The following is a 25,388-nucleotide window of genomic DNA, read 5'->3' as shown; positions in this document are numbered from 1 at the left end:
AGACTTGGAACTCCCTCCCCATCCACCTTCGGCTGACCCAGGACCATCTCGCCTACAGGAAACAACTCAAGACCTGGCTGTTCGAGCAGTAGCATACCCCTCCCCCCAAGCGCCTTGAGACCCTCCCGGGTGAGTAGTGCGCTATACAAATGGCATGATTGATTGATTGATTGATTGTCTGGACATACCCTTGGCCACTCTGGGTGTTACATAAAACATACAAAAGGAGATGGGAGGATGCTTGCAAATAGCGCAACCACTGGCAATAACTCTGGTATCATTCCAACCCATTGTATTGATTTTCATAAGGTGGGCCTTGGGCTAGAGTGGCACAGTGGGCAAAAAACGATGGCTTGAAATGCTACTCTCAGCTAAGGGCCTAAACCCGTCTGGGGTCTGGGGGAGGCCTGGCTTGGCAGTCTGGGTTAGCTGTTCCATGAGCAGCAGGGTCAGTACAGATTTGCATAAGGCGGGCCTCTGTCTAGAGTGGCACTGTGAGTGAAAAGCAATGGTTTGCATGCCTGCCCCCCTGGCTCCAAAGTTGGCAGCTGTGACCCTAAAGCAGAGTTCTTCAATCTGTTGGGCGTGCCCCCCTAGAGGGGCGTGACACCGTCTCAGGGGTGGCGCGCACTCCACACGAAAATCTCACCTTTGTCCTCTTAAAGCAAACGGCAGAGTGGAGCTAGGGGCCCTAAGAAGGGGTGAAAACCATCAAAGCCTCATTAACAAGTAAAAGGTCTTTTAAAGACCTGTGAAGTGCTCGGGTACGGCTGTGTGCGCCAGGGAAGCGTCTCATCCCGGGCTGACACACGTGACTGGGGGGGGGCGTTTTTGAAGCCCTTTGACTCCAATGGGCGTTGCGCGCCTGAATACACATACATATATATATTCACTGAAAAAAACATAGGTTTCAGGAGTTATATAGTTAGGAATTAGCTTTTAAAAAACCTTTGAAATTCACTCAAAAAACTATAAGTTTTAGTGGTGTTATAGTTAGCTGGACATTTTACTCATACAAAACCATTGAAATTGCTCCTATATAGTTAGTTGTACTAACTATATTTCGCGCACCCGCAATCCACTGCTGATGATGTCACATATTAGATCATTCATGACATGGTCAGTGACATCACTGATGACATCTCAAATGACATCACTGATGACATCACTGATGACATCATCCAGTGAATGTGGTTTGCTTCGTTATTTAAATATGCATTATATATATAGCAATTTGCATTGAAGAATAAGTGAATATATATATAAATAAATATTTGGATGGAGGATTTAGTAGCAGTGTAATTGACTGTTTACTTGACCAATTTATAATGTCTCACTAAATATAGTGGATAGTGACTAAACTGTTTGAATATCTGTATCACTTTGTCAGTTGTTGTGTAAACTGATTCTACAGTTGGTTACTAGCTATGTGAAAGTCTATATTAGTTATTGATTAGTTAACTGAGTATTTGTATGGGAGTGTGAAAGTGTGTGTGGTTCGGTGGGGGGTGTGTGACTGTCCAAAGATGTGTGAATAGTTGATTCAGTAGATATATGAAGTTAAAACGACATGTTCTAACAGTTGTTTGGGTGAGTGAATATCTTTATGGGTGTGGTGATGAGCAAATATATTTCTCAATGGTACAGGTCCAACAAACTAGAAAAATAAAAGGCAGTGTATGTGTCAGTTGTTGTATATAAATAAGTTTACATAAGACACAATGATTGTGTGAGTGACTGTATGGATAACTGTATACTTCTAATAATGATTCTATAATTCACTAAGTATGACTTACTATCTAAATGAATAGAAGAAGTGGTGTTTGTTTAAGTGTTTTGCTAAGTAAATATGTAAGTATGATCCATTGTTTGCATAAGTGAGTAGGATGACTTCATATGTGAATAGGATGCGTGCTGTTGTTTAATGTCGATATAGATGTATAAGTATTTTTGATAGTGTTCTATTGTTCATTGACAGCATGTATGAATGAATCCATAGGTAAGTGATTAGGGGCCAGATGTAGGTAATTCTATTTTACCGATTCATAAATACCGAATATTACCGATTCGGTATTTATGAATCGGTAAAATAGAAAGGGGGGGATTTAGGTAAATTCGGTAATTAAATTAACGAATCTGTAAAAATCGGTATTTACCGAATCGGTAAATACCGATTCGGTAATGCCCATTGATTCCTATGGGCCTTGAAGCCCATAGGAATCAATGGGCAAAACCGAATCGGTATTTGCCGATTTGGTAAATACCGATTTTTGCAAGGGTGCAGGGGGTGTCACTTTGACAGCCTCTAGCACCCCGAATACAGGCATGTGTGCCATGTGGCACACAGACATGCCCTAAGGGCATGTCTGTCTGTCACATGGCATAGGTGTGCATGCACACATGTGCATGCACACCTGGATTCGGTATTTTACCACCCAATTGAATTGGGTGGTAAAATACCGAATCTGTAAGGCCTGTGGGACTCAGAAGAGTCCCACCTACATTTGGATTTACCGAATTGGTAAAATTACCGATTCGGTATTTTACAGAATCGGTAAATTTACCGATTCTGTAAATTTACCGATTCTGTATGCACCTACATGCCAATTCTTAAATACCGGTCGGTAACGGCCGAAATCGGCCGTTACCGACCGGTATTTTGGCTCCTACATCTGGCCCTAGATGTGTGTATACATCTATGAATCACTGAGTGGATTTTTAGATACTTGTATTGCTGTGACAATGGATTTAAATATGATACTCTGTATTTTACAAAGAGTGATGAAAAATTGTAATAGTGTATGAAAAGGTGTATGTGATTGTCACGTGGATGATGTCATCAGTGATGTCATTTGAGATGTCATCAGTGATGTCACTGACCATGTCATGAATGATCTAATATGTGACATCATCAGCAGTGGATTGCGGGTGCGCGAAATATAGTTAGTACAACTAACTATATAGGAGCAATTTCAATGGTTTTGTATGAGTAAAATGTCCAGCTAACTATAACACCACTAAAACTTATAGTTTTTTGAGTGAATTTCAAAGGTTTTTTAAAAGCTAATTCCTAACTATATAACTCCTGAAACCTATGGTTTTTTCAGTGAATTTCAAAGGTTTTTTAAATGCTAATTCCTAACTATATAAGGCCTAAAACCTATGGTTTTTTCAGTGAATTTCAAAGGTTTTTTAAATGCTAATTCCTAACTATATAAGGCCTGAAACCTATGGTTTTTTCAGTGAATTCGCAAGGTTTTTTAAATGCTAATTCCTAACTATATAAGGCCTGAAACCTATGGTTTTTTCAGTGAATTTCAAAGGTTTTTTAAATGCTAATTCCTAACTATATAAGGCCTGAAACCTATGGTTTTTTCAGTGAAATCGCAAAGTTTTTTAAATGCTAATTCCTAACTATATAAGGCCTGAAACCTATGGTTTTTTCATTGAATTCGCAAGGTTTTTTAAATGCTAATTCTATTAGCGGATAATGTTTTTATATATTAAAACGTTTTTTACATCTCAAATGCCTGCTTTGCTAACAGAGTTTTTAAGCACAGGCTCTTTTGTCTCTGGTGGCCATCTTGGGAGACTGCATATCAGAATTTTTTTAATGAAATATAAGAGGATTTGAGAAGTCACTCAAAATGTGCCCTAATTTTTCTTTCGGTATTATGTAGAGACAATTTCAAATATGTATGCCATAAGCATTACGGAAGGAACAGAGACAAGGAGTCAATTGATTTCGGAAGAGGTAGTATTATTCACCAAGGAACAGAAAGGGAAAATTCTTTCATATGTAATTACAGTTTAAGCAGCACTGTAAAGACCAGATCTTGTGACAACCCAGTGACACTTGGTGCAAAGTGCTATGTACAGTTCGTGAGGTGAATGTGCAAGTGCTTTAAAAACAGCATTGGCGACGCATTAAACAAAGTATGTACATCAGTTAAAGGCTCCAAAAACAAGTTACAATCACTTGGAAAAACAATTATTTCTACAGGAGCATTAAGCGTGATATGCGTCATATAATTCAGGCTGTATAGTCGACGGCGTTTCGATCCCCTTTAGTCGGGATCGTCATCAGGACAGAGTTGTCGATAGATACAGTGAGTGCAGCCAAGCAGGGATGCGTGGCTAGCGGGACTCCGAGGCAACAATGTATCTATCGACAACTCTGTCCTGATAATAATTATTATTATCGGTAGTCCAAGATGTGTCTTTGAACAGAGGCGTCATATTTAACCCTTCAAAAAGCAGTGTAATGTCCGACTATTTCCTTATGCCGGGATGCACCCGTCACGCCCTCAGATGCATTGCCACTGATCACAGAGAACGTCACTGCCGAAATTATTTTACTAAAGCAATTTAGATGTGGCATTCACACAATGAGGCTTTTGTGCGGCTGCAATTAAATATAAAGAAAATACATGTAATAGATACTGCGTCACGCCGGTTGAGTTTTCAGTTTTACTCTTCTACGAGATGGTTCTTACCGGTGAAATAACCACCAAGCAGGTGACTCGCACAAGATGTTAAAGAAAATTTTACATTGAGGCTGGAGAGCCCACTGGGACGTGACGGAAGAGCATTTACAAATTAATGTCTTAATAACATTGCTTTTCTACTGAAATCCTGAATCTGTGACGCACGGTTAGAAATTTACTAAATACATTTATTTTTTCGTGAACCTAAATTCAACTTAGGCGAACAAAAAAAGATAGCGAATCGGTCATCAGATCTAAATACGGGTTATAAATAAAGAAGTATGTATTCATTTATGATGTGACTTTTCTGTCTTTGTTCCCTTTTATTATCAGTCATATCATTCAGGCACCCCTAAAACACAATTCAAAGTGCTTTCTATTTATTTTTGCTGTTCAGAGTATGCACTGATAAGTGCTGAAAATAGAGCTTTAGGTGACTGCTTATTTTTGTACCACCTGGGACATCAAAATAATGAGCTGGCAACCCTAATCATAAAACTGGAAGTTTTTTGCAAGATCAGCCCAGTATTTAATTCCCTCACACTGACCCCCATGCACTCACACCATTCACCCTGCACTTGACTGACTGACAGTGATCACTCTGCTCTCACAATGCACTTGCACGGTTATCCCTGTACCTCAACCTGCAGCCACACAAGCACACTACCCACCCTGCACTCATGTGACACTTCACTCACCTGCCCTCACTGCTCAAACTGCAATCTCACTTAAACAAGCCCATCACTAGCCATGCATTCATTAGTCCCACTCTGCACTAACATGCACACCCAAATTCATATGGTCACCTCACTCTCCCTGCAGTCACTCCACTTCCCCTACTCTCACACTGTCGCACACTTCACTGTGCACTCACATGAGCACTCCTGCCACCCTCACAGCACAGAGGGTTAATGTGCCTGCTACAAAGAAGGTGTACCATGCAGATCAAAGAACTGAGGGGCATATGTTCAAGGAAGTTTCGGAGTGAGGCGTTAGCAGTCATGGGTTAAGGCCTCTCTCCGCCACTTCAGAAACGGAAAGCTGCACCATATTTACAACAAAATGGTGCAGCCTTGCGTTTCCCCTGCGCTGGCGCTACACTTAGCAGTGCAGGGCCAAAGCAGACACCCTTGCACCATAGTGCAAGGGTGTCTGCGTGCAGGGGAAAGATTGTTTATGTACAGGAGGGGGACCTTCATGTACATAAACAATCTTTAAATGCCATTTGTCACAATTCCATGTGTGCTGCTTAATGCAGCACACAGGGAAAACACAAAATGTGTTTTTTTTTTTAAGATTACAAATACAAGGCATTTTGCTTTTTCCATGGATGAAGCAAAAATGAGGAGAAATAATGCATTTCTCCTAGTTTCGCCAGCTTAAGACCAGGTTTTCCCTGTTCTTAATTTTAATGCTGCCTTCCTTTTACTCTGCCCTTGTAAATAGGGCGCAGCATCAAAATCAGTGCCTGTTGGAGTGGAACGCCCACTGCAACCCCCTCTGCCCACCCTTTCACGCTAAGCATTGCATGAAATGGGGCCTTATATACAAGGCAGCGTTAAGCCAAGTTAAGTGGCTTAACTCTGCCTTGTAAATACGGCAATGCCCCTATCGCCACCACAACGTCGTAAAAAGTGACGGTGTGGATTCTATAGGGGCTTGTACATATGCCCCTAAGTATGATGACACTATGAGTAGCGCTATAAAAAAAAAGTATATGCTTGCCAGAAAGGTGCTATAGAGAGATATGAGGTGCATTGTTGGTGAGTGGTAGTGAGGGAATTCATGGAGAAGTAGGAAACACTCTTTGTTTTGAACATTGTTTGCCGGATATGGCCCGGGATATGTGGGTGGCGGTCGGTTATGTAATGTACCAGATTCCAGAAATTCCTGTCAGGGGGTGGGAGGGCCGACATCTAAAAAAAATTCAGATGGGGGGGCTCAACCTTCAAAGTTTGAAGATCTCTGCCTAAAGCCACCTCCGGTCCCAGAGCGTTTGTCCACGGCTAGACTATTGGCAAGATTCCTCCCATTACACTGGGTTTTGAGCTGCTAATTTAGCCACTGGAACACGTCAAGATAAAATGCTGTTTAGTCTATTTCTTGACATTACAGATAAATAAACTGTGGTGCGGTGGGAACCGCCCCCTCCTGCTCCAGCCTGCTGCTTCTCCCCTCTCACTGAAAAACTCTTGTTGGCACTGCTTTGCACGCAAGTTCCGTGCAGCGCTGCGGGACGATAAATCGGTCTGCACAAGATCACACGCTTCGTCTTCTGGGGAAGCCGGGATAATTAACCGCAAGCCCACTTCTAAAATTAGCCCGGGCTTTTGAGGGTTGGCATGTGCGCGTGGGCCACCGATACTCAGCCCACTCGGCCGCGGGTGCTTTCACTTTCTCTGAGAGGGCGGCATTTCCCGGCAGAGGCGGTGGGAAGAGGAGTCGAGTCCCCGGGCGCGGGGACGGTGCCAGGGCCCGGGATGGACGCGCGCGCGCCGATGGACGACCTGCTGGAGGTGGGCAGTCTGTCCAGCCCGGCAGCCCAGCTCAGGTGGTACTGGGAGCAGCAGGAGGGCTCAGCGCAGAGGCTGCCTCCGGGTAAGCAGGTGGGGGGGTACCATGCACCCACTTTAGCCTCCTCACGCCTGGGGAGTTCTCCAAGCAATGGAACCATCTTTGCATTCTGGTGCGTGTGGGTTTAGTTTTCTTGAGGGGAGTCACGAGGCAATTAAAATGCTCCCCACTTGGAACGTACCCGAAGTAACACCGAACCGGCGGGTGGGGTCGACACTCGTCCGGGGAGCAGGGTGTGGGACCGTCTTCCCTTCCAGTTCTCAAATATTGTCTTTTTCCATCCACCCTTCCATTTTTCTTTCTCTCCAGTTTCTTTCAGTCCTCTTCCACCCGTGCATCCTTCTTTCCTTCTATTATTCTGTGCCCGTCTTCTCCCCTCCTTCCTTCCATCCATAACTAACCCATCCTTCTTTTTCTTCATCCGCCCGTCTCTTTACCCTTCTTTCCTCCCCTCCATCATCTGACCTGTTCTCCACCCTTCTCCATATCCGTCCGTCTCACAGGCATCCCTCACTTCTCCACCCAGCCATCCCTAGCTCCATCCACCCACTCCTCTCAGCGCCTATCCCTGCGAGTGCGACCACCCTTCTCTCACCCACCCCTTCAATCTAAACTCTTTCCATTCATCCTCTGTTCATCGATCCATCCTTCTCTTCAACGACCTACCCCTCTACCTCTTATCTTCCTCTCCATCCCTGCTTCACTCCATCCACCTACCTCTTATCCTCCTCTCCATCCATGCTTCCCTCCGTCCATCTACCCCTCTGCCTCCTATCCTCCTCTCCTTACATGCTTCCCACCATCCACCTACCTCTCTACCTCTTATCCTCCTCCCCATCCATGCTTCCCTCCATCCACCTACCCCCTATCTCTTTCCTCCTCTCCATCCACGCTTCCCTCCGTTCACCTACCCCTACCTCTCTTTCTCCTCTCCGTCCATGCTTCCCACCTTCCACCTACCTCTCTACCTCTTATCCTCCTCCCCATCCATGCTTCCCTCCGTCCATCTACCCCTCTGCCTCTCATCCTCCTCTCCATCCATGCTTCCCTCCGTCCATCTACCCCTCTGCCTCTCATCCTCCTCTCCTTACATGCTTCCCACCATCCACCTACCTCTCTACCTCTTATCCTCCTCTCCATCCATGCTTCCCTCCATCCACCTACTCCTTATCTCTTTCCTCCTCTCCATCCACGCTTCCCTCCGTTCACCTACCCCTACCTCTCTTTCTCCTCTCCGTCCATGCTTCCCTCCATCCACCTACCCCTCTGCCTCCTATCCTCCTCTCCTTACATGCTTCCCACCATCCACCTACCTCTCTACCTCTTATCCTCCTCCCCATCCATGCTTCCCTCCATCCACCTACCCCCTATCTCTTTCCTCCTCTCCATCCATGCTTCCCTCCGTCCACCTACCCCTACCTCTCTTTCTCCTCTCCGTCCATGCTTCCCTCCATCCACCTACCCCTCTGCCTCTCATCCTCCTCTCCTTACATGCTTCCCACCATCCACCTACCTCTCTACCTCTTATCCTCCTCCCCATCCATGCTTCCCTCCATCCACCTACCCCTATCTCTTTCCTCCTCTCCATCCATGCTTCCCTCCGTCCACCTACCCCTACCTCTCTTTCTCCTCTCCGTCCATGCTTCCCTCCATCCACCTACCCCTCTACCTCTTATCCTCCTCTCCGTCCATGCTTCCCTCCATCCACCTACCTCTCCATCCATGCTTCCCTCCATCCACCTACCCTCTACCTCTCATCCTCCTCTCCGTCCATGCTTCCCTCCATCCACCTACCTCTCCATCCATGCTTCCCTCCATCCACCTACCCTCTACCTCTCATCCTCCTCTCCGTCCATGCTTCCCTCCATCCACCTACCTCTCCATCCATGCTTCCCTCCATCCACCTACCCTCTACCTCTCATCCTCCTCTCCGTCCATGCTTCCCTCCATCCACCTAGCCCTCAATCAATCCATCATGCTTTTGTGTAGCTCCCCTCACTCACCCGTGAGGGTTTCAAGGCGCCGGCTGACCCATGTACCTCTTATCCTTCTCTCCATCCACCCACACATCTATCGCGCATCCTTCTCTCATCCATCACTTCAGTCTGTCCTCTTTCCATTCATCCGTCTATCGACCCCCTTTCTCTCCATCCACATGCGTATCTGTCACATCCTTAATGCTCACCTATGCCCCCCCCTCCCCCCTCTCCCCCTGTGCTCTCTTGTAGCTCTTCCCATAGCTGCTTCAAAGTCAATGGAGTTGTAAACACCCCTGTAAGTGCCTGACACGACACGGAACATTCTAGTAACGCCCCCCCCCCCCCCGCGACGCGAGATACTAAAGTGAGAGGTGGGCTGGTGTGGCCGGTTCATGGCGCCCCCGCTTTGATGATAAGTATCTATTGTGGCGCTGAAAGTCACTGCCTTTGTCACAGCAGGCACGTGCCAAGTGTCGGGCTCCCCGAGGGTCCATTGGCACAAGGGTTCCCCAGTGGTCCCCTCCTGGGCCTCTCCGTGGGGCCTCCGCCTCGACCCCTTTAGCAATGTATCGAAGTACATAGCGAATGTGTGTGTGTGTGTGTGTGTGTGCGTGTGCCTGACCGTTAGCGCCCCTCTAAGGTTACCAGGTGACTCCGGGACGCTATCTCGGATTTAACAGCCCAATGCATTCTGGGAGTTGTAGTATTTATTTCTAGTCTAACAGTTGTCCCCGCACCTGGAAAAATGTTTTGTGAAAGAAAAGGGCTGGAACACTAATGATGAAATGAGGTGATCTGCTCAGCTTAGCCCCTACTTCGACCCTGTACGCCCTGCTGCAAAAAGACAGGTCCACAATCAGGGCTGGGCGTGGAGGGCGTGAATTCTTATTACAAACGATAAGATGTCCTCCCACCAGAGAGAACTCTGCGGGCTCTGATCCCCCTCAGGGCGAGAGGATGTGGTCTCACGGCTAGACTACAAAAAACCAAAGGGGGAAGCATAGAGGTAGAGATAGAATCACCCTCCTGAACGATTCATGTAAACATAGAGATTCTATCAATGTGTAGAGGTGCTGAATATTTTATGTTTTTTTGTTTGGTGAAATAATAGGCTCTCTCTTAACAGTGGAAAAGATGAGAGCACGTGTGCTTTGTTAAAATACCCCTCACACACTAAAAAAAAAAAAAAAAAAAAAAAAATCCGTTAGTGTCATGCTTCATCATAGGGGTCTTCCCGTCCCTATAACGGGGCGGGGCGTGCTACGACCAAACGGACTACGCGGGAGCACTGTAGATGTGACAGGGCTATGTGTAGGTGCAGTGGTGTCAGTGAAGTGTAGGGATCTAACTAGTGAATGCACAAAAAATACAAAAATAAAAATTCCCTGGCTAGTAGAACAAATATATTTTATTGGTTTCTCTAGCTGGAAATATTAAAAAGGGGATAAACGGTAGAGCAATTGCTGACTACCGAGTCGACATGTTTCATAGGCAGTCCCCAACTGCCTACTCATCAGGACCTTTCAGTGATCCCTACTGGGAATAGCTCAGTTCTACAGTGGTAAGCCTACTGTCCTACAAATATACCAGCAAAAATAAGCTGAATATTTGTGCTTCGGGGCATGAGCTGGCCCAAGTGAAGCAAAGCACCAATAATCAGTGCCAAAAAAGAGTGACCAGTGGTCTTTTTTCGTTAGTTTGGCAGTGCCCCATGAGCTTGCAGGCGGAGGAAGATTTGCTCGGTCTAGTTACCGGCATGGCAATTCGCCTCTCATCCCTACCGTGCAGCTCCGAGGACCCTAGGTACACATAGCCCTGTCACATCTACAGTGCTCCCGCGTAGTCCGTTTGGTCGTAGCACGCCCCGCCCCGTTATAGGGACGGGAAGACCCCTATGATGAAGCATGACACTAACGGATTTTTTTAGTGTGTGAGGGGTATTTTAACAAAGCACACGTGCTCTCATCTCACGGCTAGACTGCCAACTTTGGAGCTGGGAAACGAAGGTTCCAGCCTCGGGGTTGACTCCACATCCTGTGATTCTGGGCAAATCACCTAATCTACCAAAAAAAAATGAATGTGTCCTTGTGCAACGTAACTGGTGCTCATGTAAAGCGTTCCAATACCTTCGGGTCAAGTTTGCGCTATATAAATCTGCAAAAACAAAAAAAAGTCTCTGATTAAAGATGGGCCCTCTCATGCCGGCAGCCGAGGCAGGAACCTGTGATCTGGAAGGAGGAATGCAGCAGGGCAAGCATTTCACGATCATTCTGGCAAGGATCAGGCACAGCCCCCGCCAGGACAGGACATTATAAATACCATTTTATGTTTCTGCTTCTCGCACTGCAAGAAAGCAGAAGGGTTTGGTTGGGGGCGGGCAGGTGGGCGGTCCAGCTGTAGGGCAGGGGAAGGGTGGCTTGCCCACTCTGAGGGCACTGACTAGTCGGCACCAGGGTCGACCAAACCAGTCATACGCACTCTCCCTTTTCTCCATGTAGGCTACAGCCTACGTGGAGAAAATGGCCTCCCCATAGACGCCTGTGTGGTCGGTGTCCCAGACAATCACAACACTGCCATTGTAGCATTGTGATTGGCTTAGGGGAGGGAGGCTGCCTGCGGCTGCTTCCTGTTGCAGAAAGGACAACGCAGACCAACGATGCAGGACCGAGCCAGCGAAGGTAAATTAATGGACCAAGCAGGAGTGCCTGCAAGGAAGTACTTGCACAAAAGGGCATGGGAAGAGAGGCATCAGTGATGAGGAGAAGGGAAAGGCACTTTCAGTGTTTTTGGGTAGATGAGTTGTGGTTCTTATGCTTCCCACTGGTGGGAAACATTCTGGTAGAACTTCCCCTTCTGGCATGAGTACTCCTTTTTAAGTTTCACCTGCACAGCGCTTGCATTGTGCTGCGAAATCTCTTGTTTTAGAAAAAAATCGTAAAGGGGATTGGAACCTGCCCAAAACATACCTGAAGATGCCATTCATTGATATCAACTTCACTCTAATTTACATGCTTCTGATGATTGGTCACCATGTCAACTTTGCATGCCTTCCTGCTTTGCTTTCCCTGTCCATACAGTGAAGCTTGGCCCAAGTACTGCTTCTGATCACTGCCTACTGGCCGTTGTACTTCCATTGGCTGTTACTCTGAAGTTCCTTTTTAGGTCTCGGCTAGCGAAGGCTGCGCTGGCGCAGTCTCGCAGGCGAGATTTTATGTTTCCTAGTATGGGAGCTTGAACCCGCCCCTCTTCTCCATTGGCTGGCCTCCCAAATGCTGGCCAGCCATTGGAGAAGACGGGCGTCTTTCAATTCAAGCCCCGTCTATTTCGGATTGGGGGTGTGTTTTTTCGTTTCTTTCTCTCTGTGACGTCTTCAGGCAATCAACAAAATAACACGCCCTCCAGTCTGAAAAGGACGGGGCTTATCCGCAGCTGCTGCCACCATTTTGCTTGTTTGTCTGTTTCTCCACACTCCTCGGGCGCTACCCCGCTACTTTAATTATTTAATTTACGCGGGTGCCTACCCCGCGACTTAATGTTTTACTTAAATATTTAATTTGCGCGGGTGCCTCTGTGAGCTGCATGCGCCCGCCTTCCGCAGGCTCCTCCTCCCCCCTTCCCTGGCCGAGAGCAGAGAAGGCTTCCCCCGCTGCATGCGCCCGTCTTTCGCCGGCTCCTCCTCCCCCCTTCCCCGGCCGAGAGCAGCATGAGGACCAGCAGCGCCAGCCCAGCCCGAGCCGCCTCCACACCGCCCAGGCTCTGAAGAGCAGTCCCGCGCTCCCACTATGGTGGTGCTTTTTGAGCGGGAGAGCAGCAGTGCCGCCTTTGGGGCTGAGCAGCCGCCGGAGGAACCGGGGCGGCGGCCGGAGAGGAGCCACCGCCGCCGTCCGGCCGCCCCTGGAGTACCTGCAGCGGCCGAGCTACTGCGACGCGGCGTTCGCCCTGGAGCAGATCTCCATGTGCGTCCTCGGTGCACGTGTGTGTGTGTAGTTGGGTCCAGTAGGCGGGTCGCTACATTGGTACGTGTTTGCCTCTAATATTTTGTAGTATTTATCACGATGCACAAGCACACCACTGTGAATTACAATGGTCACATTACGTTTTTTTGCTAGTGGCTGGTTGTCATCTTGCTTGTGAATCACTAAGTTATGCAATTCTCTGCTTGTCATCGTTTTTTCTTGCCTCTGTTCTCTGCTTGTCATTGTTTTTTCTTGACTCTGTTCCCTGCTTGTCCCCTGCTTGTCATTGTTTTTGCTTGTCTCTGTTCTCTGCTTGTCATCGTTTTTTAGGTCTCGCCTGTCAATGCGCATGCGCATTGAGCTTGCGAGACTATGGGGGCTTAAACAGACTTTAACCAACTTGCGATTCCATGGCGATTCCTTGCAGTGCCCGTCAAATTGAAGCTCAATGCGCAAGCACATTGACATTAAAAGCGGGTGCACATGAAAGCGACAAGGCTCCCTCCCACGGCAATCCCCACCCCCAGCCGCCAGCACCTCCCCTCTCTCTCCCCGCACACAGCCAGGCTCGCATTTCTCCTCCCACTCCCCCTCCCCAGCCGCCAGCACCTCCCCTCTCTCTCCCAGCACACAGCCAGGCTCGCATTTCTCCACAGCCAGGCTGGCATTTCTCCTCCCCCTCCCTACCACCAGCTCCTCCCCTCTCTCTCCCTGCAGTTTCACGGCCGTGTCTCGTCTTAAACCCTTAAACATGCACAACTCATTTTTTACACACTGAAACAGACTATTTTTTAAACAAAATTCGGCAGCCTTCGACATCTGTTCCCCAGCCCCCAGCACCTCCCCTCTCTCTCCCCGGACACAGCCAGGCTCGCAATTCTCCTCCCCCTCCCCAGACGCCAGCACCTCCCCTCTCTCTCCCTGCACACAGCCAGGCTCGCATTTCTCCTCCCCCTCCCCATCCGTCAGCACCTCCCCTCTCTCTCCCTGCAGTATCACGGCCGTGTCTCGTCTTAAACCCGCATTTGACATTTTCGCATTGAATACTTAAACATGTTGGAAGCATCATGTTCTTAAAAGAATTTGTATTAACTAACACACATTAATTAGCCTTGTACCGAAAACAAAAAATACACTATCTAGATGTGTGGTAGTGAACGGCAGCGTTCAAATGCTGGTTGCAAGTTGCAGCCCGTTCCTTTCTGCTGCTACTCCGTTTGTATCGAGTGCCGAGGCTGCATACTTAAGACCAGGGCTTCAAACTGAGACTGCAAAGGGAAGCCGCATTGAAAGCCCCCTCAGCCCCCCACCCCATCAAGGCACACGAAACAGATAGAGGGCTGCCATTGTATTTTGATTTTGTTGGGCTCACCAGCATTTGAACGCTGGCTATTGGCATTGTAATTATTTGTTAATTATCTAAACAGATAAATGAAAGGCATTGTCATTTACAATGGCAATAGCTTCAACTCTTTCCAATACAAGACCTATTGCCCCCATCCGCCAGCACCTCCCCTCTCGCTCCCTGCAGTATCACGGCTTTGTCTCGTCTTAAACCCTTAAACCTTGTCTCGTCTTAAACCCTTAAACCTGCACAACTCATTTTTTGACCACTGAAACAGACTATTTTTTAAACAAAATTCACCAGCCTTCGACATCTGTTCCCCAGCCCCCAAACGCCAGCACCTCCCTTCTCTCTCCCCGGACACAGCCAGGCTCGCAATTCTCCTCCCCCTCCCCAGACGCCAGCACCTCCCCTCTCTCTCCCTGCACACAGCCAGGCTCGCACAACACAATAAACAAAAGACTTGAAACTGAAATCGCCGCCAAAAAACAAACGACTTCACAGACGAATTACAAATGAAATCGCCGCAGGGCCGTCTATACCCTCATGGCCACCTCTCAGCATCCATTTTATACATTCATACTCTAGGCTCGCATCCCAACTTCGAGTCACTGTAGGGGTGTATAACTTTCAGTACAAAATAGACTTGAAACTGAAATCGCATCCAAAAAACAAACGACTTCACAAACGACTTACAAAAGAAATCGCCGCCGGCCCGTCTATCCCCTCCTGGCCACCTATCAGCATACATTTTATACATTCATATTCTAGGCTCGCATCACAACTTCGAGTCACTGTAGGGGTGCATAACTTTCAGTACAAAAAACTTGTGTACATGGTACTACACCCCTCTTCGCCTTAGCCAGATGTTCCCTAACGTTTCCCCGGTGTGCTGGAGGTGTAAATCTGCGACTGGTGACTTTGTGCATATCTGGTGGACGTGTCCGACCCTTGCTGTTTTCTGGAAGGAGGTGCTTAGCCATATCAAGGGGGTACTGGGGTTCCCTCTGCCAGAGGATGTGACCACGGTCCTGCTGGGCATACGCCCTACCGCTCTCAAGGCGCTCACCCGCGGCGATTGGATCCTCACGCTCCATATGCTGGGTGCTGCCAAGCAGCTCATTGCATTGTACTGGAAGCGAGTGGAGGCGCCACCCATAGCTTCTTGGTTTGTGCGCCTGTGGCAGGTCCTTGCAATGGAGCTCCTAACAGCGCGGCTGCAGGCGCAGGATACGCGCTTCAAGGCGGTATGGGAACCCTTAGTACGACATCTCTGCTCTATAGAATATGCGCGATACATGCCCACTAGGCTCCGCACTCTGCACCTCTTCGAAGACGCGCTTGTCCCTAGAGACCCGGCCCGGCTGCGTCCCTGACTTCCATGCGCAACGCAATTGCGTCTACAGACACACACGCCCCTGCACCAGCTGTCCTCCGCCATGCCGCCAGTGCCTGACATTCTGCCCCCCCCACTCCATGTCCCCACCTAAGACTCTCTGTCTTTCCTACTCTCTTTCTTCCTACTTGCCACTATGGCACTTGTTTCTCTAAGAGACGGTTATGCCCCGTTGGGCAGTTAGAGACAGGCGGGCCATCCGCCCTTTACGCACCCTACTCACCACTGCGAATAACCTCCTGCCTGCCGCGAACGCTTTGACACTGTATCTGCAAGCCGTGCGGCCGGCCCTTCTGAGAGGGTTGTAGGCAAGGCGCTGTGTTAAAGTTTGTACTTCTGGCCGCTTTGCCGCCGCACTCAGCAATTGCATCCTACGCGGCCGGCCTCGATACGAGGTTGTAGGCTCATCGCTGTGTTTAAAATAAACAGACTTGAATATAAAAAACTTGTGTACAAACAGGCAATGCAATACAGCCGTGCTCACATTCAGCTGCATACATCAGCTCATACCATTTCGCCACAACTTTCACAACCTTTACGTTTTACAACAGAAATCAACCATCCTCTCTCCCATTCAGCAGCATACATTGGATACATTCAGACTCTAGCCTCAAACATACAGCCTAAACATTTAAAAGAAGACGTGCAAACTCCTTAAAGTCCTCATCAGCCAGCCTCTCTACCATTGAGCAGCATACACTCAAATATACAGCCCAAACAAAGGAAAGAAGACGTGCTAAATCCTTTAATTCCTCTTCAGCCATCCTCTCTCCCATTTAGCAGCATACATCAGCTCATACCATTTCGCAACACCTGTGTATAGATTTAGGTATTTACACACAAATCATACAGCAGCTCTCTCATTCAACATCATATATTGGATACATTATTTTAAATCCTAATCATCCAGCCTCTGTCCCATTCAGCACCATACATCAGCTCATACCAATTCGCCACACCTGTGGCTACGTTTCTGTATTTATACAAAAAACATCCAGCATGTCTATCATTCAACAGCATACATTCTCAACACATACATACATTAGCTCATAACATTTAGCCACACCTCCAACTTGATTTAGGTATTTATACACAAATCATACAAGTTCTCTCACATTCAACATCACATATTGGCTGCATTCACACTCTACATTCCATGCTTGCATCATAAGGGAACAACTTTAAGTCACAGTAGGGAAAATATTGATATACACATTTATGGCGTCGAAAGCACCAAAGATGAAACAAGTATTATAACTATTAGAGTGACAAACACAGACGTTTATCAATCTATGCCCATAGAAAATGACATACTAATTAAATGGTTTATGTTGGATGATGAGGTGGACAACATTGGAGATGCGCTTGTACATTATTTGCCGCAAACTTGTGAAGTGGTGTTTTGTAATGGGAAAATCATAAACATTGTAAAAGAGAAAGACGATGAAGACATATGTTCAGACTAAAAATTTCATGTTGACATGCTATCACATTTTTGTACAAAGTTTCAAAATAAATATTTTTGTGTTTAAAAAAAATAAAAGGTGTGAAATAAAAATTATAAACCTGGATGGTCTTGTTTTTACAAAGGAAGGCTAAATACAACTACAACTACACTCAACTAATACAACATAGTCACACACACCTACAACAATCATGCAATCCATCTGCCAAACAAAACACAACAACTTTCACGCACTCTGTAGCTTTCACGCACTCTATAGCTTTCACTCACTCTGCATCTTTCAGCCACTCTGCATCTTTCACCCACTCTGCATCTTTCACCCACTCTGCATCTTTCACCCACTCTGCATCTTTCACCCACTCTGCATCTTTCACCCACTCTGCATCTTTCACCCACTCTGCATCTTTCACCCACTAAGCATCTTTCACCCACTAAGCATCTTTCACCCACTAAGCATCTTTCAACCACTAAGCATCTTTCACCCACTCTGCATCTTTCACCCACTCTGCATCTTTCACCCACTCTGCATCTTTCACGTCTTTCACGCACTCTGGATCTTTCACGCACTCTGGATCTTTCACGCACTCTGGATCTTTCACACACTACAAACATCATACTATGCTTCTGCCAGCCAAACACAGCAACTGCTAATGCTTGCTTTAACGCCATGCAAACACAAAATAAGTCCATCCATGCAAGCTTACACAGGGCACACACAACAACAGACACACTACCATCAGGCATCAACACAATTAAAACATCCACAACCGTAAGATACATCCAATAGCAACAAACATACACAAAAATCTAACATACACAAGCATCACTAAGCATGCCCCATTATGCTACAGTGGTGGACAGTGATGCTGTTGTCGTGCAAAATGATCCTGTTAGACTGTTAAGTGATGCAGAGCTGATGAAGAGTGAGAATATGGTAGGAATGAGTGATGCTGGTGTGTTGCTAAGTGTTGATAGGGTGGTGGGGAGTCATCCTGCATGTGTTGCATAGTCATGCTGATGTTGCTATGACTGATGCTGCTGTTGCACTAAGTGTTTTGGTGGTGCGAAGTGCACAACCACAGGAACACCGTACAACAAAACAGCATCAAACAGCATCAAAAGAGCACAACTCAACAACACAACAACACTACTAACAACCAGCCCAACACCACGAATCAACACATTATCACTCAGCAACACCACATTAACAAAATGCACCAACACAACAACACTCAGCACATTAACATTATCACACTGCAACACTACAACATCGCTCAGCACCACCACAACAACACGCAACAACACAATAACATCACTCTCAAGCACCACATCATCACTCGCAAACACCACATTAACACTACACAGCAGCACACCAACACTCCAAAATACAAGAGTTCTCAGCACCATCACAACACCACTCAGCATCACCACATACAAAAACAACACCACTATGAGACTATTGATTCATAATTGATGCGCCTGTGTTGGTAAGTCTTGATAAGCTTCTGGAAAGTGATGCTGCATGTGTTGTTAGCTATCGCCCTCAATATACCTATCTAACTATCTATATAGATCACAAATTAACAACAACATCTATACAATAGAGATTTCGTTCCCATATTCATGTATTGAGTATTAAAAAATAAACTTACCTGTCAAACGACGCGCCAACAAGACAAGGAGAACAACGCCCCTTGCCCATGCAGCTGTTCACAAACATCTAGGGAAGTACAGAAAATACAAAAACATCCAAAAACGTCTCCCCTTATGCCCATAAATTGGAAGCAACACCCTTATTCTCACTGTTGCATACATCAAAGATAGTTCACATACACATTCTGATCTAACACATAGAAAGCTAAAAAACACAAAACACGTTTGGGAAAGAAAATAGACTGCATACACTACTACAAAGTCACACATACTGTGGCAAACTCCAAAACGCTCACATGCACTCACCCTCACACTCACACCGTCAAAGTGCAGCCTCCAACTACACCCTATAACTACAATACCACTCTACAACTCTACCCTCCAAATACAACTCCAGCCTCCAACTGTACACATAAATAGCGTTAAGCAACTATTTGATATATACGTAAAACGCGGATTACACACTTGCAGCTATTCCAAAATGCAAACTTAAAGCAACGCAAGGAGAGTGCAGCTATTAATACACAAATATGCAAGCAGGGATTGGAAAATGAAACATTTCTTTCACAAAACGCATAAAATACACACATTACATCACTGTGCATCCTCTTAATACATTGATAGGGAAAATAAATTCAGCAAATACAAGATCTTGCCTTTACTACATCTATTAGCTCAATAACATATAATCCGGCTACTTCAGCATCACAGGAAAAAAACAATGCAAACACAACATACATAAATATAATAGAAACTAAATAGCACTTCAAAGTTCAAACAACAGCTCTTGTACGTCAAATAACAAACACCAGCTAAAAATACATTACATTACAGTTTTCGAAAACATATACATTACATATCGACGATTAAAAACAAGACTTTAATTTACATTACATAATAAACATTTACAAATATTACGAACGAAAAAAAAAAATGTCAACAGTTATAAAAATACACTCCTATTCATTCGTTAAGTTAAAGATACTATAGATACTACATTACATTACATAAAAAACACTTTGGAATAAATTCTTACCTGTCAAACGACGCAGCAACAGCACAGGAACAAGAACACGCCTTCCGCGCACCAACATTCTCGATCTTCTGGGGAATTCCACCGTTGACGTAAGCAAATCGGAACGCAACGTCAAAAACGTCGCGCTCCGATTGGCTACAAATAAACGTCAAGGAAACGTAAACACTCACAACACAAAAGAAACTAGAACGCTAACGTAGGGAACATCAAGGTGACGCATTGCGTCGGCCATTTTGAAATTTATACAATTAATACGGGACTCCACAGACACCAAAAACACACATAACACCACACATTAATTAAAACACACACACAGTTAAATTACATAAAAAAATACACATAAGGCAGGACAATTACAAAGGGAAGCTCTATCACGTTTTTTTTTACACAACACATATAAAAAATATATATATATATTATTAACATACACACACTCATAACATCACCCTCACACCCCAAAACTCTCACACACCCTCAATCACCCTCACACATCACCCTCACACACCATCACACACCTTCAGCCACCCTCATACACCGTCACACAACCTCATCCTCACACCACCTCACTCACCCTCACCCACACTCACACCCCCTCACCCTCACACCCCCTCACACACCCTCGCTACACTCACAACCTCACACCCCTCACAACACTCTCACACTCACTACACCGCACACCCTCACCCTCACAGACTCACCCCACTCACCCTCTCTCAACATCAACCCCCTCAGACTCACACACCCTTACACTCATTCTGTCACCCTCACACACCCTCAGTCACCCTCACACCCTCACCCTCACACACCCTCACTCCCACCCTCACCCACTCACACAACCTCACACTCCCTCACTCACCCTCAGACACACTCACACTCACACAACGTCACACAACCACACCCCCTCACTCACACTCGATCACACTCACTCACACTCACTCACAATGACTCACACTCACCCTCACACACCCTCACTCTCACACACCGTCACACACCCTCTGCCTAACAACACCTCTCTCACCCTCACTCACCCTCACACACACTCAGACTCACACACCGTCACACACCCGAAGCCTCACACCCCCTCACTCACCCTCACACTCACACACACACCCCCTCACCCTCAAACACCTTACACTCACACACCCACGCTCCCCTCACACCCATCACAACACTCTCACACTCACTACACCTCACACACTCTCAGCCACAAACAACCTCACTCACCCTCACACACACTCACACCCCCTCACCCTCACACCACATCACCCTCACACACGCTCACTCCCCTCACACCCTCACACGCCTCACAACACTCTCACACTCAATACACCTCACACCCTCACCATCAAACACCCTCCCACACACTCACCCACCCTCAGCCTTGCAACTTGTCACAATCAACACGCCTCACCCTCACACACCCTTACCATCATCCCCTCACCCTCATTCACACTCAATCAACATCACAACACCTAACTCTCAGACTCACCCACTCACACACAATCACACTCCCTAACTCACCCTCACACACCCTCACCCTCACACCGTCACACACCCACAAACTCACACTCCCTCAATCAACATCAAACACCATCACTCACCCTCACACACCCTCACCAACACACACCGTCACACACACTCAGCCTCACAAACACTCACTCAACTTCACCATCACACACACTCACACCCCCTCACACTCACACTCCCTCACACTCACAACCCTCACGCTCACACCCCTCACCCTCACATCCCTCACTCTCACAGCCCTCACACCACTCAAGCCACATATGGGTGTGCGATGGGAGGACGCTCAGCTTGCAGGGCTGTGCTTCTATCCCCTGCTGCACTCGACTGCTCTCTAGAAATGTGGCATAACAACAAAAGCTGCCATCAAAGTCACGTCAATACAAATCAGGTGGCATTCCAAATGCTATAGGTGTCACATTCACAAAAATTAAAACTATTGGCATTGTAAATGACAAATCTATCAATGTAGCTATTTGGAAAAACTACACACAAAAAAAAAAATCATTTACAAGACCAATAGCTCCTACTTTTCTAATGCGAGACCTATTGCATTTCCAATGCTTGTTCTTGCCTATCGACATCAAGGACTCTCCTATTAAGCCCAATTGTGTGCAGGACTGTCCATTTAAAGTCCATTTCTGAATGGCCATGATCCATAAAGTGTTGTACCATGGGAGCAGATGTGACTTTATTCTTAATGCGCGATCTATGTTGAGTGACGCGAGCATTAATTTGCTGGTTGTCTCTTTCTTGAAGAGAGACGATTTGAGACGTCCTTCCATACATTTTATTTCAACATCTAGGGAAAATAAATTCAGCAAATACAAGATCTTGCCTTTACTACATCTATTAGCTCAATAACATATAATCCGGCTACTTCAGCATCACAGGAAAAAAACAATGCAAACACAACATACATAAATATAATAGAAACTAAATAGCACTTCAAAGTTCAAACAACAGCTCTTGTACGTCAAATAACAAACACCAGCTAAAAATACATTACATTACAGTTTTCGAAAACATATACATTACATATCGACGATTAAAAACAAGACTTTAATTTACATTACATAATAAACATTTCCAAATATTACGAACGAAAAAAAAAATGTCAACAGTTATAAAAATACACTCCTATTCATTCGTTAAGTTAAAGATACTATAGATACTACATTACATTACATAAAAAAACACTTTGGAATAAATTCTTACCTGTCAAACGACGCAGCAACAGCACAGGAACAAGAACACGCCTTCCGCGCACCAACATTCTCGATCTTCTGGGGAATTCCACCGTTGACGTAAGCAAATCGGAACGCAACGTCAAAAACGTCGCGCTCCGATTGGCTACAAATAAACGTCAAGGAAACGTAAACACTCACAACACAAAAAAAAACTTGAACGCTAACGTAGGGAACGTCAAGGTGACGCATTGCGTCGGCCATTTTGAAATTTATACAATTAATACGGGACTCCACAGACACCAAAAACACACATAACACCACACATTAATTAAAGCACACACACAGTTAAATTACATAAAAAAATACACATAAGGCAGGACAATTACAAAGGGAAGCTCTATCATGTTTTTTTTACACAACACATATAAAAAAAAGTATATATATTATTAACATACACACACTCATAACATCACCTTCACACCCCAAAACTCTCACACACCTTCACACACCCTCAATCACCCTCACACAACATCACCCTCACACACCTTCAGCCACCCTCACACACCGTCACACAACCTCATCCTCACACCACCTCACTCACCCACACTCACACTCCCTCACCCTCACACCCCCTCACACACCCTCGCTACACTCACAACCTCACACCCCTCACAACACTCTCACACTCACTACACCGCACACCCTCACCCTCACAGACTCACCCCACTCACCCTCTCTCAACATCAACCCCCTCAGACTCACACACCCTTACACTCATTCTGTCACCCTCACACACCCTCAGTCACCCTCACACCCTCACCCTCACACACCCTCACTCCCACCCTCACCCACTCACACAACCTCACACTCCCTCACTCACCCTCAGACACACTCACACTCACACAACGTCACACAACCACACCCTCTCACCCCCTCACTCACACTCGATCACACTCACTCACACTCACTCACAATGACTCACCCTCACACACCCTCACCCTCACACACCGTCACACACCCTCTGCCTAACAACACCTCTCTCACCCTCACTCACCCTCACACACACTCAGACTCACACACCGTCACACACCTGAAGCCTCACACCCCCTCACTCACCCTCACACTCACACACACACCCCCTCACCCTCAAACACCTTACACTCACACACCCACGCTCCCCTCACACCCATCACAACACTCTCACACTCACTACACCTCACACACTCTCAGCCACAAACAACCTCACTCACCCTCACACACACTCACACCCCCTCACCCTCACACCCCATCACCCTCACACACGCTCACTCCCCTCACACGCCTCACAACACTCTCACACTCAATACACCTCACACCCTCACCATCAAACACCCTCCCACACACTCACCCACCCTCAGCCTTGCAACTTGTCACAATCAACACGCCTCACCCTCACACACCCTTACCATCATCCCCTCACCCTCATTCACACTCAATCAACATCACAACACCTAACTCTCAGACTCACCCACTCACACACAATCACACTCCCTAACTCACCCTCACACACCCTCACCCTCACACCGTCACACACCCACAAACTCACACTCCCTCAATCAACATCAAACACCATCACTCACCCTCACACACCCTCACCAACACACACCGTCACACACACTCAGCCTCACAAACACTCACTCAACTTCACCATCACACACACTCACACCCCCTCACACTCACACTCCCTCACACTCACAACCCTCACGCTCACACCCCTCACCCTCACATCCCTCACTCTCACAGCCCTCACACCACTCAAACCACATATGGGTGTGCGATGGGAGGACGCTCAGCTTGCAGGGCTGTGCTTCTATCCCCTGCTGCACTCGACTGCTCTCTAGAAATGTGGCATAACAACAAAAGCTGCCATCAAAGTCACGTCAATACAAATCAGGTGGCATTCCAAATGCTATAGGTGTCACATTCACAAAAATTAAAACTATTGGCATTGTAAATGACAAATCTATCAATGTAGCTATTTGGAAAAACTACACACAAAAAAAAAAATCATTTACAAGACCAATAGCTCCTACTTTTCTAATGCGAGACCTATTGCATTTCCAATGCTTGTTCTTGCCTATGTTCTCTGCTTGTCCTCTGCTTGTGATCGTTTTTTCTTGCCTCTGTTCTCTGCTTGTCATCGTTTTTTCTTGCCTCTGTTCTCTGCTTGTCATCGTTTTTTCTTGCCTCTGTTCCCTGCTTGTCATCGTTTTTTCTTGCCGCAGTTCCCTGCTTGTCCCCTGCTTGTGATCGTTTTTTCTTGCCTCTGCTCTCTGCTTGTGATCGTTTTTTCTTGCCTCTGCTCTCTGCTTGTCATCGTTTTTTCTTGCCTCTGTTCTCTGCTTGTCATTGTTTTTTCTTGCCTCTGTTCTCTGCTTGTCATCGTTGTTTCTTGCCTCTGTTCCCTGCTTGTCATCGTTTTTTCTTGCCTCTGTTCCCTGCTTGTCTCCTGGTTGTCATCGTTTTTTCTTGACTCTGTTCTCTGCTTGTGAGCGTTTTTTCTTGCCTCTGTTCTCTGCTTGTCATCGTTTTTTCTTGCCTCTGTTCTCTGCTTGTCATCGTTTCGTTTTTTCTTGCCTCTGTTCTCTGCTTGTCATCGTTTCGTTTTTTCTTGCCTCTGTTCTCTGCTTGTCATCGTTTTTTCTTGCCTCTGTTCTCTGCTTGTGATCGGATTTTCTTGCCTCTGTTCTCTGCTTGTGATCGGATTTTCTTGCCTCTGTTCCCTGCTTGTCATCGTTTTTTCT

The 25,388-nt window shown here is 46.5% G+C and overlaps 1 protein-coding gene across 2 annotated transcripts in view; it reads left to right on the top strand.

Moving 5' to 3' along the window:
• The first annotated feature begins 6,720 nt into the window (after nucleotides 1-6,720).
• LOC144785834 (uncharacterized) overlaps nucleotides 6,721-25,388 on the top strand; it is a 103,241-nt gene continuing 84,573 nt past the window's right edge. The window contains exon 1 of one of the 2 annotated variants that reach the window (XM_078664680.1): nucleotides 6,721-7,085. In XM_078664680.1, the coding sequence (XP_078520806.1) occupies nucleotides 6,830-7,085 (256 nt within the window). In that variant the 5' untranslated portion in view covers nucleotides 6,721-6,829. The remainder of the gene's footprint in view (nucleotides 7,086-25,388) is intronic. The other variant, XM_078664679.1, reaches the window with a different exon arrangement.

This window comes from Lissotriton helveticus, chromosome 10, assembly GCF_964261635.1.
Source record: "Lissotriton helveticus chromosome 10, aLisHel1.1, whole genome shotgun sequence".
NCBI classification, from domain to species: domain Eukaryota; kingdom Metazoa; phylum Chordata; class Amphibia; order Caudata; family Salamandridae; genus Lissotriton; species Lissotriton helveticus.
Note: the sequence above shows the minus strand (reverse complement) of the source record. Positions and strands in the feature narration are given on the sequence as shown.